Source organism: Pipra filicauda, unplaced genomic scaffold, assembly GCF_003945595.2.
Source record: "Pipra filicauda isolate LSUMZ 115617 unplaced genomic scaffold, ASM394559v2 scaffold63_size3267554_pilon, whole genome shotgun sequence".
NCBI lineage: Eukaryota > Metazoa > Chordata > Aves > Passeriformes > Pipridae > Pipra > Pipra filicauda.
Window position 1 is genome coordinate 3,192,114 of NW_024104798.1, and position 12,983 is coordinate 3,205,096.

The window sequence follows — 12,983 nt, forward strand, 5'->3', positions numbered from 1 at the left end:
ACATAGGGATGGGGTCTGGCAGATGTACCCCTCTCACACCCCCTGCCTATGACTAGTAATTATCTCTCTGTGAGCTCCAGTGGGATGACTGCAGGAAGCAGTGCAGCCCAGTGTGGGTGCAAGCGGTGTGACTGAAGCTTGGAACTCCAGCCTGTACCTTCACAGGGGTCGCTGTAGAACTGGGCAGTCACACACCTCCCTTGTTAACTGCTCACTTTGTGGGGTAGTACTGCTCTGTGGTTTGTCATCGCCCAAAGCTGACCACCTTTTCCTCTGTCTGGTCCCTTTCAGCTAGGCACATTCAAGTCTGACGATGGGGACTATTTTGTAGAGCCGCTGCTGTCACTTGAAGAACAGGAGTATGAAGAAGAACACAATAAACCACATCTTGTCTACCGACACCGGACACCTCCAACCAACTCTTCAGGGGACAGGCAGACTTGCGATACTCCAGGTACTCATTTTGTTACTGCCCTTGATGATTTGGCATTTAAAAGTGCTGTTTGCAGCTAAAAGGCAGGAGGTTTGTGTGGGACAGAAGGGATGTGGAGAACCAGAAATGGTGTTGTGTGCGCTAGGACTGGGCTCGTGATAGTAATGCTGTCCTGGAGAGATGTGGTGCGCCTGTGCTTTCTAGTAATTGGTTATAAGGAAGTTGCGGTCAGGAAAAATGTTCCGGTTTCCCTTTCATCCCTGCTGTAAGGCTGGCAAGAGATCTTTTGGGCTGTCTTGCCTTAAATATCCTATGAGCCTCTAAAACTTGTTTTCTCCTACCTAACCATCCATGGTAATTCCTAACCATCCTAATCTTATTTGCTCTCTGTCTGATATTCTGTTCCTATTCTTTAAGTAGCATCCTTCTGTCTTGGTCTTGCTGTGCTCCTGTTTTTCCCTCCCCAAATCTGGCTGTTGCATGTCTTTTCCTTCTAGTGGAAATGAGAAGGTCCTAACACCAACCCTAACAGTTCTTCCCTTATTAATCACTTTTTCACAGTTCATTTTTAAAGGCTTTTTCTTTTTCCTTGTGGCCCTTCCTCCACCACCACCATCTCCATGACCTTCTCACTCCTTCTTTCTAGTCCTTGCACATATGAAAGAGCACAGGCCTTTTTATCTCCCCTTCACGTGCCTTCATGAGCAATAGCCTTGCTCCTACCGTCCCTGTTATCTGCAGTGGCCTCCTGCTGCTCTCTGCTTTGTTGACTTCCTGATGTTCACAACTAATCCTCTCCTTTGGCAGCAAATACCTAAATTTTCTCTGAAGAAGCTTATTCCTTCAGTCTCCTGTTTCACCTGCTGTTTTGCCCTCTTCCTTTGGCCTGCAGCTAGATCTTCAGGAGCTTTAAAGCCTAAACAGAGTAGACCTTGACTGGGTCCCCTTGCACGGGCTGCAAGCTGCTCATATGCTGCAAAGTAGGTGGAGTTGCTCAGGGAGTGAAGGTATCACTGGAGGAGAAGCGTGGTGCCAAAATTAGGATGCATTTAGCATGCGTGACTTGTTTGGCACCCATGACCATGGATCGTGGCTGTGCTGTTGAGCTGTCAGTCTGTTCAGCTTGCACTGATCATGCTAAGTCAGAAGATGCTCTGATGCTCTGTGACCAGCCAGAGCACTAGCAAAACGTGTTTCTTCTAGGAGACATGTGGATACAAGTCCACATGCAAGCATATGTGCTGGGGTACAATGGTACCTCTCACAAGGCTGTCATTGTTTGTTCTTCCAAGGGTTGCTGCTGGACTATGCCATTCTGGTTTCTCTCTTCCAGCTGTTTCTGCTCCCTTCTTTGAGATCAGATGCAGGAGACTCAGAACAGTTGGAAAGAAACACGGAATCTGGCACATTGCATCAGTAGCCCTTGGAGGAACGGAGCAGCAGATCACAGGACTCATTGAATCAAAGGTAGCTGGGAGGGCTCTGACTTTGGCTTGTGGACTTGACTGTGCTGCTGTAACAGTGTGCTGCATTTCACCCCACTGTATCATAGCTTCCATTTAGGCTATTATTCTTCTGGATCGTGATCCAGAAGAATAATACTCCCTCTGTGGTATTACCTACATGGTGTATATCTCTTCCTCCTCTTTTCCAACATGCTTTGCTCATTTGCCTTTGTTTTCTTGCTCTGCTCAGTTGCTTCATGCAGTGGAGGGAGGTCTCACCTCTCAAATACAAGCTTAAAGGTTCCTGATAGGCATGAGATCTTATTTGTCCTCCCGTTCTCTTTCCCTCCATCTCTGCCTCTGCTTTTTACCATTGTCCAAGCTTTTGAAAGGGAATGATGCTATGGTCGTACGTGTATGGTGAACAAGTCTTGGTCATTTCGTTTAAGGAGTGAGTTCAGGGCAACTTGGGCAATGCTGAACTTTGGTGTCCTCCCTGGGGTTATGTCTGGTGAGTGAGGGTGTCTCATGTCTTTGGAGCAGCAGTGAACATGCAAAATCTAGCAGCACTCACTGTTTGGGACAGGGTACCTCTCTCACTCACACCAGAGAAGAGTGGTTTCATGAGAGTTTAGGATTAGTCATAGCTATGGGATGTTGTGTGAATCCAGTCTTTTGTCAGAAGAACGTGTGAAATGGTGTGTTTGCACCGCAGGTTTTTGGCAGGGGTGGAAATTAATGCGCGGGAAATCTGAGGTACCCACCCTGCAGTGAGCAAGGGAGCCCACATTGCCGGGCAGTGGTACTATTAAAAATTACTTTCTGATAGTCTTCTTCCTGCTTCCTGGAAATGATTAATAAGCAACATGCTGGTGTGCCCTTGCCATGATGATGTAATTCTAGACTTCCTTGCAGTATTCCAGGAAACTTTCCCTTGTGAATTCATTGACAGATTGAGTAAAAGCTTTTCTTTCCAGCAGTCTCCCTGGTCTTACTTTTAGTTTTCAGCGTCCTCAGGTCAGCTTAGAAAAACAGGTATTTGCTTTTGTTACATTTTAATTAGCAGTTTCTGATAACAGCTTTAGGTCCTCTGACATACAAGATACTCTGCAGATGTTCTGAAAAAAGATCCTTTTCCTCTGAACACTGATGGATATCGAATGCAAACTGTGCTCTGCAGATGAACTTTCATAGCACAGCACTGAGGTCTCTGGCAGTGCACTTCAGCCGTCTGGCGTATAGCTCAGCCACCGCAATAAAAACTTTTGACAAAGTTTTCCTTGGGGTAACAGGTTAATGTAGTTTCAGTCATAGGAAATGGTGCAATTTCTTCTCCTTCCCTTCTTTTAGTTAGTGCTGTGAATCAATTTGTCATCTGGCCGAGGATCTGGCAGAGTGATTAGTTGTGTTGCACTGAATAGCCCTGACGGGATGAAGGCTTGGCCGGGCTGACAGTGTGATGTCACTAGGTGCAGCGCCGCTACCACCCATCGCTTCACGATAGCAGGCTCTTCCGATCCCAGTTATTAAATATCCGCCTTTTTGAGGTGGAGGAGGAAGAGAAAAGAAATTGCGATCCTAAAAAAAGAAAAAAAAGGAAGTGGCTCATTGCGAAGCTGGAGCACGGAGCTTTCCTGCGCCCCACAGAGGAACAGTCTGACTCCAGTGATAAAAGACGCGGAGCTGCATCCTGTGGCGCGAAGGGAGCCGTGTCCGCGTGCCGGCCGCCTTCAGGGGGCTGGCAGCAGCTCTCCAAGCCCCCCATCCAGTATGACACTCCGCCAGGAGCAGGCCAGTGAGCCCTACCCACTGGTTTCCACGTGAAACCCTGAAGGTTTGGTCTTGCAGAGAGATGTCCAGCTCCAGGTGCCAACAGGACACTGCCTCTGGTCATCACCTGAATAAACTACTTCAGGCCATCTCTTGTTCTGTATCTTGTGTCTTTCTGCTACTTCTCCTTTCTCTCATTTTCCTTGTTTTCTGTTGTTGATGTATTTGTATATGTGTTTTGGTTGTTGGCTTCTCTGGAGCTCTTCTCTTCCAGTTTTGTTGGGTTTTATCATAGCTTTAGCCTTTTACTGAATGTTACCCAATCATTCTGCCTGTCAGCCACCCCTTGTTCTGAGACAGACATGGCCTTCACATCCACTGAGACACAATTCCCCTGTGTCCATGAGTATAATTGTGAGAACTGGGCTTTTCTGTTGCTCCACTTCTGCTGCCTGCACAGCTATTGCTCCCATCTTTGCAAATTCCTTGCAGCATTTTCTGTGACCCTGGTGCAGAACTCCCAAATGAACGTTATTGGGCAGCTCCTTCTTTGTACCCACTGCCTTCATTTTGCTGATCTGCACTTCCCATTTCCCTCCCAGCTTCCTTAGTTAAATACCTCCCTGTTCTTTCCTCATTTTTCATAATTCTTTTATATTCAAGACTCACTTGGGTCTGAGATGAATAAACCAAGGACTAAATGTATAGTGGGTGCCTGCTGCTCCCATGACTTGCTGCTGGCCAGCTGTGTCTGTCCCGAGGCTGGCATTAGATGTGGACTCTGGGGCTGCGTGTGAGGATCTTGAACAAAGTCCTTGTTCCTTAATGAGAGCGTTTAAAGCAGGAATATCCACCATGGGCAAAACTCCTCAGGCAGAAGCAGCAATAACACTGATGGTGCCAAACTAGTAGGAAGATGATTAGAGCTGTTTCTGTTTCTGGAGGGGAGCCAAGGAGCTGTAGCCAGCAAAGAGGCCTTGCAGCAATATGTGCTGAGGTGGTGAGGTTTTAGAAATGGGCTCATTTGAGTGCAGGACAGAGCAGGTCTTACCTGCGCTGCGCTGGCTGTGCCCCCACCGCTGCCGGCAGAGGTGGGAAAGCCCAGTGACTCACCTGCTGAGGTTGCCTCCAAAAACCACCAAGTACTACAAGCACAGGTGGCTGCAAGGCACAGGCTCCAAGCTTAGCACATCCCAATACCTGCCAGAAACAGATGCAAAAGGGTCTCAGATTTGCAGCTGGGCATTCAGTTGCGGTGTTAAAGCAGTTCAGCTACTGGAGAGCCAGAACATGTGTGGCAAGGCACAGAAGATCCACAAAGGGAAGCCCCACGTACCCATCCACGTGAGAAGGAGAGAAGCTCTGTGTCTCAGTCATGCTGAGAAGGGTTCCTAAGAGGCACTAGAGAAACCAGCAGTGTGAACCAAGTCTTGCCATTGAGCTAGCATAATCAGTATGATTATGCCAGTGGCATAATCATACTATACTATACTGCTCATAGCTATGTAGCTGTGCTTTCTGGCCTTAATATTTTTACATATTGCAAACACAAGTTCCAGGCTTGACATGTGGGACTGACTTCAGCAGCAGGTACTCCTAGACATGGACCAGTGGCATAATCAGTAATATGTCACTGATTTTTCAGTTGCATTAATGAGTAATTTGTAATAGATTACACTTTCGTAGTAACTTTAACAACCTTTCCCACTGAACACTGGGACACTGGGAAACCATCAGAACAGAGGATTGCTGTCCTGTGTCTTGAGCAACCAAATGCCTGGTGCTGCCATCTCAATGACTGTGATCCTGTTTCTGCTTGATAATTAGCACCAGCCCCCTCAGCTCATACAGATGGTTGTCATCTCTCTCCTAATGCCACCCAGCTGCATGGGAAGTCACTGGTGAACCCATGGCACAAGCAGGAGATGGTCCTGTCACTGTGTTCCCATGTGCTTGGGAAGGAGTGGCCAGGTTGAGGTTGCCAGGATATGGGTTTGTTAAGAGTGTTATCAGGAGACCCGGGGGTAGGATGTGTTGGAGATCTGGCACCGTGGTTAAAGCCTCTTCATGAAGCATGGCCTTTCATTGGTGCAGGAAGGGGATGAGCTCTTGCTGTGGGTCAAGGTGTGTACTCAGAATTGGCAATGGAGCAGAATGGGGCCAGGGGTGGAAAATTTCCTACTCCTTCTACAGACCCTTTATGTTTATTTTATAGCAGTTTTGAGGCAAAAACTTTGAATTCCCTTTCCACAGGATTCAGTATTTGTATTCTTGTGAGTGGTCCATGGTGAAATCACAGATCCTTTGCAGCCTGGCTGTTGGTCTAGAGCCCTTTTGTATTTTTGCTGTTTCTTTTGGACTGTTTATCTTGGTTCCAACTGTGTCCCTTTTTTTTGTTTTCAACTCCTTCATCCAGCAGAATTTCACATTCTAGGTGTCTGGTTTCCAGGCAGGTCTTCAGGCAAATTCTGTACTGCTGGGTGTCACGTAACCCCAGGGTTACAGAATGTTTGCAGGGAGGTTTTCCTAAGCCTTTGCTTCCAGGTTGAGCAATCCTTGAGCTCTTTCAAAAGTCTGTTTAAGCTGTCAGCTTTGCTTTTGGCCTCAGGGTAAAACACTGACTTCGTTCTTTCCCTCAGAAGAGTTTCTCATCTTAAGGAAGTGAATTGTAATTTTTAGTCAGATACTAATTATTTCAGGTTTCCTTCCCTCCCAAAAACAGCAAAGGAGAGAGTTATGTCACAAGTCCCATATGCCAATGTAATTAATTCTATTTCTGGCATCCTATTGAGGTAAAAGCACAGTAAGAGCCAACTAGTACTTGATCAAATGTGCCTGGGATGTCAAGTACAAGCTTTTCCCATGCTGAGCTGGGGAAGGGATCAGTCTGTAATGTTTGTGGTATATTGTGATGTTGGCAAGTGAAATAAGGTAATAGACTGACTTCAGTTAAAAAAATTGATCGCAGTCAAGGATACAGTTCCCATAACTGGTTTTGGTTTAAAATTCCTTATTGAAAATGTGTTAAGCATCCATCTGGCACCCTAAAGGAGTAAGACTAAAATTGTGACCAAACAAATTATTATTGAGTGGTTATTGTTTTGCAACTTAAACGTCGTAACTGAACAGAGTTATATTATCCTCCCGGAATCAAAATGGATATACATGCAGTTTTGCGTCTACTTTTACCTCATCTGTGTGGACATCCACTGAAGAAGGGCAGGTGGAAGAAGCAGGGAGGAATCACTTTGATGCTTTCTGCCTGTTCCCTTTAGCATATACTACTGAAAATAGACTGACTGTTCTGTGACTTCTTTTCCCACGTGCCTGTATTGTCATTGCCAGCATTCCTGTGGCCAGTTGCTGGGCAATTTCTTTCTTTCTTTCTACTGGGATATTTTTTCTTACCTTTTACTGAGTGACCGTACAACATTGTGGTGATCTCAGTGTTGTTCTTGTTGGCATGGTACCTCATAGGTATCACTAGACACAAGTGGGGTTAACATGTTGGTGGACTTGTGACTGTTATGTGTTGAAAGTTGCCTTAAGAGCAAGCAAGTGTGGGAGTTTGGGTGCTCAGGCGCCTTGCAAGGCAGAAATAGGGCTCAGCAAGTGTCACCTCTAGAGATCTGCAGACAAATAGGTCCCATTAGCCCAGGCAGTGCCAAAGGCAGCAGCTCTGGCTGTTTTCCTGATGTGCTGAAAAGCCACCAGAGTAGGTCAGTGTGCCTGTATTCATGCCAGTTTGACCCACAGCCTGGCTCAGACATGTCTGCTCACAGGTAAAAACATTGGGATGTACTTTAGAAAAACAGTCCCTCACGAGGTCAGGGTGAATTTCAAGGTCATTTTGGCGTGTGGTTTTTTAGCCATTTTACAAGACTGTTGTTTCTATTCATTTTTTTTCCTAAACCAGTAAATTATGGAACTGGTTTGCAGTAATTTCCAGCACTGTATGTTGTACCAATTCAGTGGTGAGGCGCACTTATTTAATTATCTTGCTTATAAGATGATCTTGAATCATTTTCTGCCACATGCTCAGCTCATCTGTTAGTATTTCCTTTCTTAAAGGCACAATTTATTGTTTTGTTCATTAATCTAGTTTCTGTCTACTGTGCAAAATTGATAGCTTTCATGTATAACTTTTTACCCTAGGCAGAAAAAAGGTCTTTTAGGCTGGAATGCATTCTGATATTCATCATCAGGAAAGGAAGTGTCTAGAGTATGTGTGGCCTTTGGTGTTTGCATGGTACAAACCAGAGAATATTTTATTACTGAGGAAAGTTGACTGGTGCAAACTGCAAGTTCGTGGTTCTCAAGTGTTCTGGTTCAAGTAAGCAGAAATGCAGGGTCACCCTGAAAGACATCAGGGTTCAGCATCACCTTGTGCTTTGGCACCTCCAAGGCTGAGGTGTCTATAGCCAAAGCCACCAGTGGTTGCAGTGGGTGAACAGGGGTGGAACTGTTGATTTTTCCATCAGTGATGCTTCATGCCAGTCTGAACTGCTCATAGCTATGTAGCCATGCTTTCTGGCCTTAATATTTTTACATATTGCAAACACAAATTCCAGGCTTGACATGTGGGACTGACTTCAGCAGCAGGTGCTCCTAGACATGGACGTGTCTGAGAACCTGAACGTTGCTCCATCTGGACACTTAGGAAACCACTTACTGAAGAGTATGTGCAAAGTTCAAAGTGGAGTAAGGGTGAGAAAGTTAACAAGCAGGAGTGCCTGGTTCATGAGGGCTTATGATTCATCCATGCAAGTATTTCTCTTGGTAGCAAAGGAGAGATCTTTTTAGAAGCCCAAGATTTTGATCCTCCTGTAACAGTTTGGGAGGGAACTCTTCTGAGACCAGACTGTTTCCTAATTCAAAGGAAAGTATGAACAACATGGGGAAATCACAGCTTCCCTCCTTTGTATTGCTCTAAGAGTGGCACTCGTGAAAGTGCAGATATTTTACTGCATTGCCATTATTCCAACCATGAAAGCTTGATCTGTGCAGTTTTGTGCAGTTCTTGCTGACAAAGGTTGAAACCCTAGTTGGTCTCTGTTGAGTGGGTTCAGGTTAATTAAAAGTTGAACACTTTCTGGTTTGCAGATTAGAGAAATTGAGCAAACTTTCATTTACACCCTTAGTGCAGAATATCTTTCTCTCTGGATCCCAGCTGGCCTGGATCCTTCATTTCCCTTCTGATGTAGGCCATTATCTCATCTCTGTCAATAAAATCTGTTTTCCCTTTCCATCTATAGCAGCAGCTCTGATTGCACAGTCAAGGAGCTATCCAGAGGGAAGGCAGGATTAGTCCTGCTCATAGAACTGGTCATATCAGTGTGGTACAGAGTAAGGCAGCAGCTGGTCCCCTGTTATTGTTTCCATCCCTGGCTGTTGTCTTCGAAGCTGCTGTCAGAGAAGGTGTGTTCAGCTCTGGCTTATGCTTGCTACAACAGCACCCCCACAGTAACAGAGTGAGAATTTGGCCTCATGCAAATCCATCTGAGATATATCTGGAGATATATTGAAAGGTAGATAGAGATATAAAACATACTGATAGAGAACTAAAACAGAGCCAGGGCTAGAAGAATCCTTTGGTCCAGCTTAGGACCTGTTTGTGTCCTAAAGAGGAGCCAGCTTCCATCCTTTTTCCTGGCAAGAAGAGCCTAAAAATCTGGCTTGATTTCAACCAGTCTGATCTCTGCATGAAGGAAAATCCATTTTGCCTCTCCCCTCTGTTTTCCAAATGATGGCAGTCACTTAGACAGCTGCTTTTGTACCAGCTAGAGGCAGTAAATTCCAGCCAGCCACTGTAGCTGGAACTTGTACCGATGCATTTGGGCAGGGTTTGCTGTTGGGGCTCCTGCCCAAGTCAAGGGAGATGGGTCACATGCTGACTGATTGCCCTGAGGGAGCTCAGCTGAGTTTTGATCTGCTTTATGGGGGTGTGCAATAAATAATTAGCTTCCAAATGATAGTCTTCTCATCTGCCCAGCTGGATCAGAGCAGGTCTAGGAGTGTTGTGGGCCAACCACTGAGCGGCAAACTTTGTTAGAAATCCTAGGTCACACATTCAGAAAAATTATTGTCATGAGTTGGTTTGAAAGGATCACACTCCTTTTCTAGCAGGGAGACGATGTTAATGTTTTTAGCTCAAGGAATAGATTTTTTTTTGCCCCTCTCTTGCTTACTCTCTCTCTCTCTTTTACATTTTTTTTTTCCCCTGCTATGTGCAACTCTTATGAACTTGGAGCTGAACTGGAATTGCTTGAATTGTTACATGTCTTATTTAATTGAGCAAATTGCTTTCTATTCCAAGGACAAGTTAACGTAGAAATGGAAAGGATTAGAACTGCTGGGTTAAGGTATTGTTCCTTCTTTAAATCTTTGATTTTAATGTAACAATAGTTACTATTTCAAAAGCGGTTCCTGACTCTGCCCTGTCACCCTTTCATGCAGGCAAAGTACTCATGTAGGGGCAGAGTCTTCCCTGCCCTCTTTCTTGTGATAGATCCAAAGTACATTAACCAGCAGGAATCATCCATAAATCAGCTGAATGAGTTCTGGGCTGAGGCTTCTTGCGCAAGCAAAAATAAATAGCAGGAGTGGGAAGATGCCATCAGGAGGGAATATCCCTGTCACAGAATTTGGTCTCTATTTTAAGTCCCACATTACAAAGGAGAAACCAAGCAAGAAAAGAATTAAGATATACCTCCCGGTCTTTTAAAGACAGTGGAAATAGCGTAGATTGTCTTAGTAAAGCATGCAGTAAAATGGACATTATGCCAGCAGCCTTTGTCCACCTCTCAAATGAATATGAACTGTTGAATCAGTGCATGGGCTCCTCTGATACTTGAATTATTGATCTGTAGTTTGCATAGTTTAAAGGGTTTGTCTACTCACTGGGGTTTGATTTTTCTGCAAATTAAAAAAAATGTTTTGTTGCTTAAACCCATCCAATTACTGCCATGTGTAGGTAGATGTTTTTCAGGTCATTGCAGGAATTGAGAGCCTGCCAAGCAAACCATTTTTCTTCTTGATTTCTGTTAATATGTTAACACAATAGGAAAAAAAAGGAAAACAAGTTGGAAAAAATATCACACCCTTTTTTTTTGGTGGTGTGTGTGGCAGTAGGAAGCTGTAGCTGTAAAATTGCAGTTTTCTTGTGTAATGTGAGAGATTTTCACTTCTGTCTGATCAAAGGGCAGCACATTGCACCGTTCAGTCAGAGCATTGCTGTTGTGGCCATCGTAGTGGAGCGGGATATCACCAGCATCAGGTACACAGAGTACTGGCAGTGCCTGTGTGCAGCTTCCATTAATGTGGGGGTTTTATGGACGGGCTGAGAGCAGTGCACAGCCATTAGCATTCAGGTTTTTACAGGTGAATGTGCACCGTCTCTGAGTGTAGTTATATGCAAGAAAGATGGGTGAAGATAACATCTCACTACTATCAAAGTCCGGGAGTGGCTTCATGAGCAGTGCTTCCACATCACTGGTGCCTGGTTTTCCAGTAACCAGGCTGGCAAACACACAATACATGACCTGTCCAAATAACATGCTCCAAGCGCTGGAGTGGCATCATGCCTGGAAAAAAGTACGATGTTTTTGAAGGGATGATTTATCTGATTTGTGTGCTGATGGGGGAAGAACACTGATACTGTACCGACACTTGGCAGCATTAGGTTAATGATTGGACTTGATGATCTTAAGGGTCTTTTCCAGCCTAAATGACTCTATGACACTGTGCCAGATCTCTGCAACGAAAAGGAAGGTAGTTTTTGCTCTGTGCTGGGCATACCTGGCTGTGTTGGGCTCTGATTCTCCTGCATGGTGGGTCAGGTCAGGGCTCTTGGAACCAGACATTGCATCTCATGTGGGTCTCTCTGGGTTATGGGTGGATTTGTTGGGTTTTTTTCGTGTGCGATACCAGCTGCAGGTTTTCATTGCAAGCCCAGTGAATATCAGTTAATTTCTTTTATACACCTCCTGTGTAATAGGTGTCTGCAAAGAATCCTTTGCGTTTCCCTCTTCTTTTGCCATCTAACCTCCCTCTGCTAGGCAGGCCAGAGAAGAAGGCACCTGAGCCTCATTGTCCCATCTGGGGCTCTGTGGAGCCATGGTAGAGGATAGTACAGAGCTCTGGCTTCACACCACAGTCCTCAGAGCCTCGCTGAGCACCTCCTCATCCTTAACACATTTTTCCTTGAGCGCCTGCTCCTTTTGGAAGTTAGTTATTTAAAAGGGAAAGTCAAGTGGCTGGCTGAGGGTGCAGAGAGGAGGGGAACTGGCTGAAGGACTGAGGTTAGCGCTTTCTCCTCAGTCTGGTCCTCTTCTCACCTTTAAGTTATTTGTATGCATAGTTGGCTTCCCACACTGATTGGCACTGAATGAGTCAGGATAATGTCATGGTTGCCCACGAAGCTGTGCCAGCATGAGAGCACAACCTTGCCAACACAAGGGCATTGATTAGAGCAGAGGAACTAGGGCAATCCAATTATAACCACAAATGCCATTGGCTTTCTCGAATTCTTACTCAAATAACTGCAGACTCTCTGCTGTATTAAGGTGGTCTGGACTATATCAAGAAAGAAGAATTTATAGGACTTTGGTAGTTCACAGTAAACAGGATTTAGTTCTTAAATACTCTGTTGCCTATTTACACATAGGGCAAAAGGATAGTATTTTTCACATAGGTAGAAGCTGGCTGATCTCCTTTGCCTGCCGCGATATTAGAGAATGTATTTCTTTTTGGAAATTATTACAACTATTCCTGAAAGGAAACTACCCAGGAAAAATAACTAAGAAGTTTCCTATCATTTCAATCTTGTTTGAGCATTGAATATTCCTTTGTTCCCTAATATTATGCTTCCTCTAACCTACTCGGTGGGTCAGATACGGAAATCTGATATTTTTCACCACCGTGAAGAAATTAAACTAAAGCTACAAAGAGCGTGAGGGTTGTAGCCTGGAGTTGTAGATGAGTAGTTCAGATCTGGCTTTATATTAAATGCAGAAACGAACAGTCTCTCATGGATGAATCACATTCAATTAGCTACTTCCTATGATGAACTGATTAAAAATTAAGTGGCATCAAATAAGACTGATTTTGCTCTTACATTTAAATAATGCTATAATTACATACTAATCAGATGGTAAATCTTAATTGTACATGTTCCATATGTTTTATTTGCCTGTTCTCCCTCTTCACTTTGTCGTCTTTGTATCAGCATGGAGTATATTTTCAGGCTGCTTTTATGTTTGGCCTAATTGAATATCAAAAGCAGTATATGTGAAACTTCCTGAATTCTATTCTTTCGCCAGTGGCAGCTGTGCTAT

At 44.6% G+C, this 12,983-nt stretch overlaps 1 protein-coding gene across 4 annotated transcripts in view; it reads left to right on the plus strand.

The window, feature by feature from the left end:
- The window catches only part of ADAMTS9 (ADAM metallopeptidase with thrombospondin type 1 motif 9), a 76,892-nt gene that overhangs the window by 1,629 nt on the left and 62,280 nt on the right, over positions 1 to 12,983 (plus strand). For all 4 annotated transcript variants that reach the window (XM_039388356.1, XM_039388357.1, XM_039388359.1 and 1 more), the window contains exon 3: positions 292 to 454. In XM_039388356.1, coding sequence (XP_039244290.1) covers positions 292 to 454 — 163 coding nt within the window. The remainder of the gene's footprint in view (positions 1 to 291; positions 455 to 12,983) is intronic.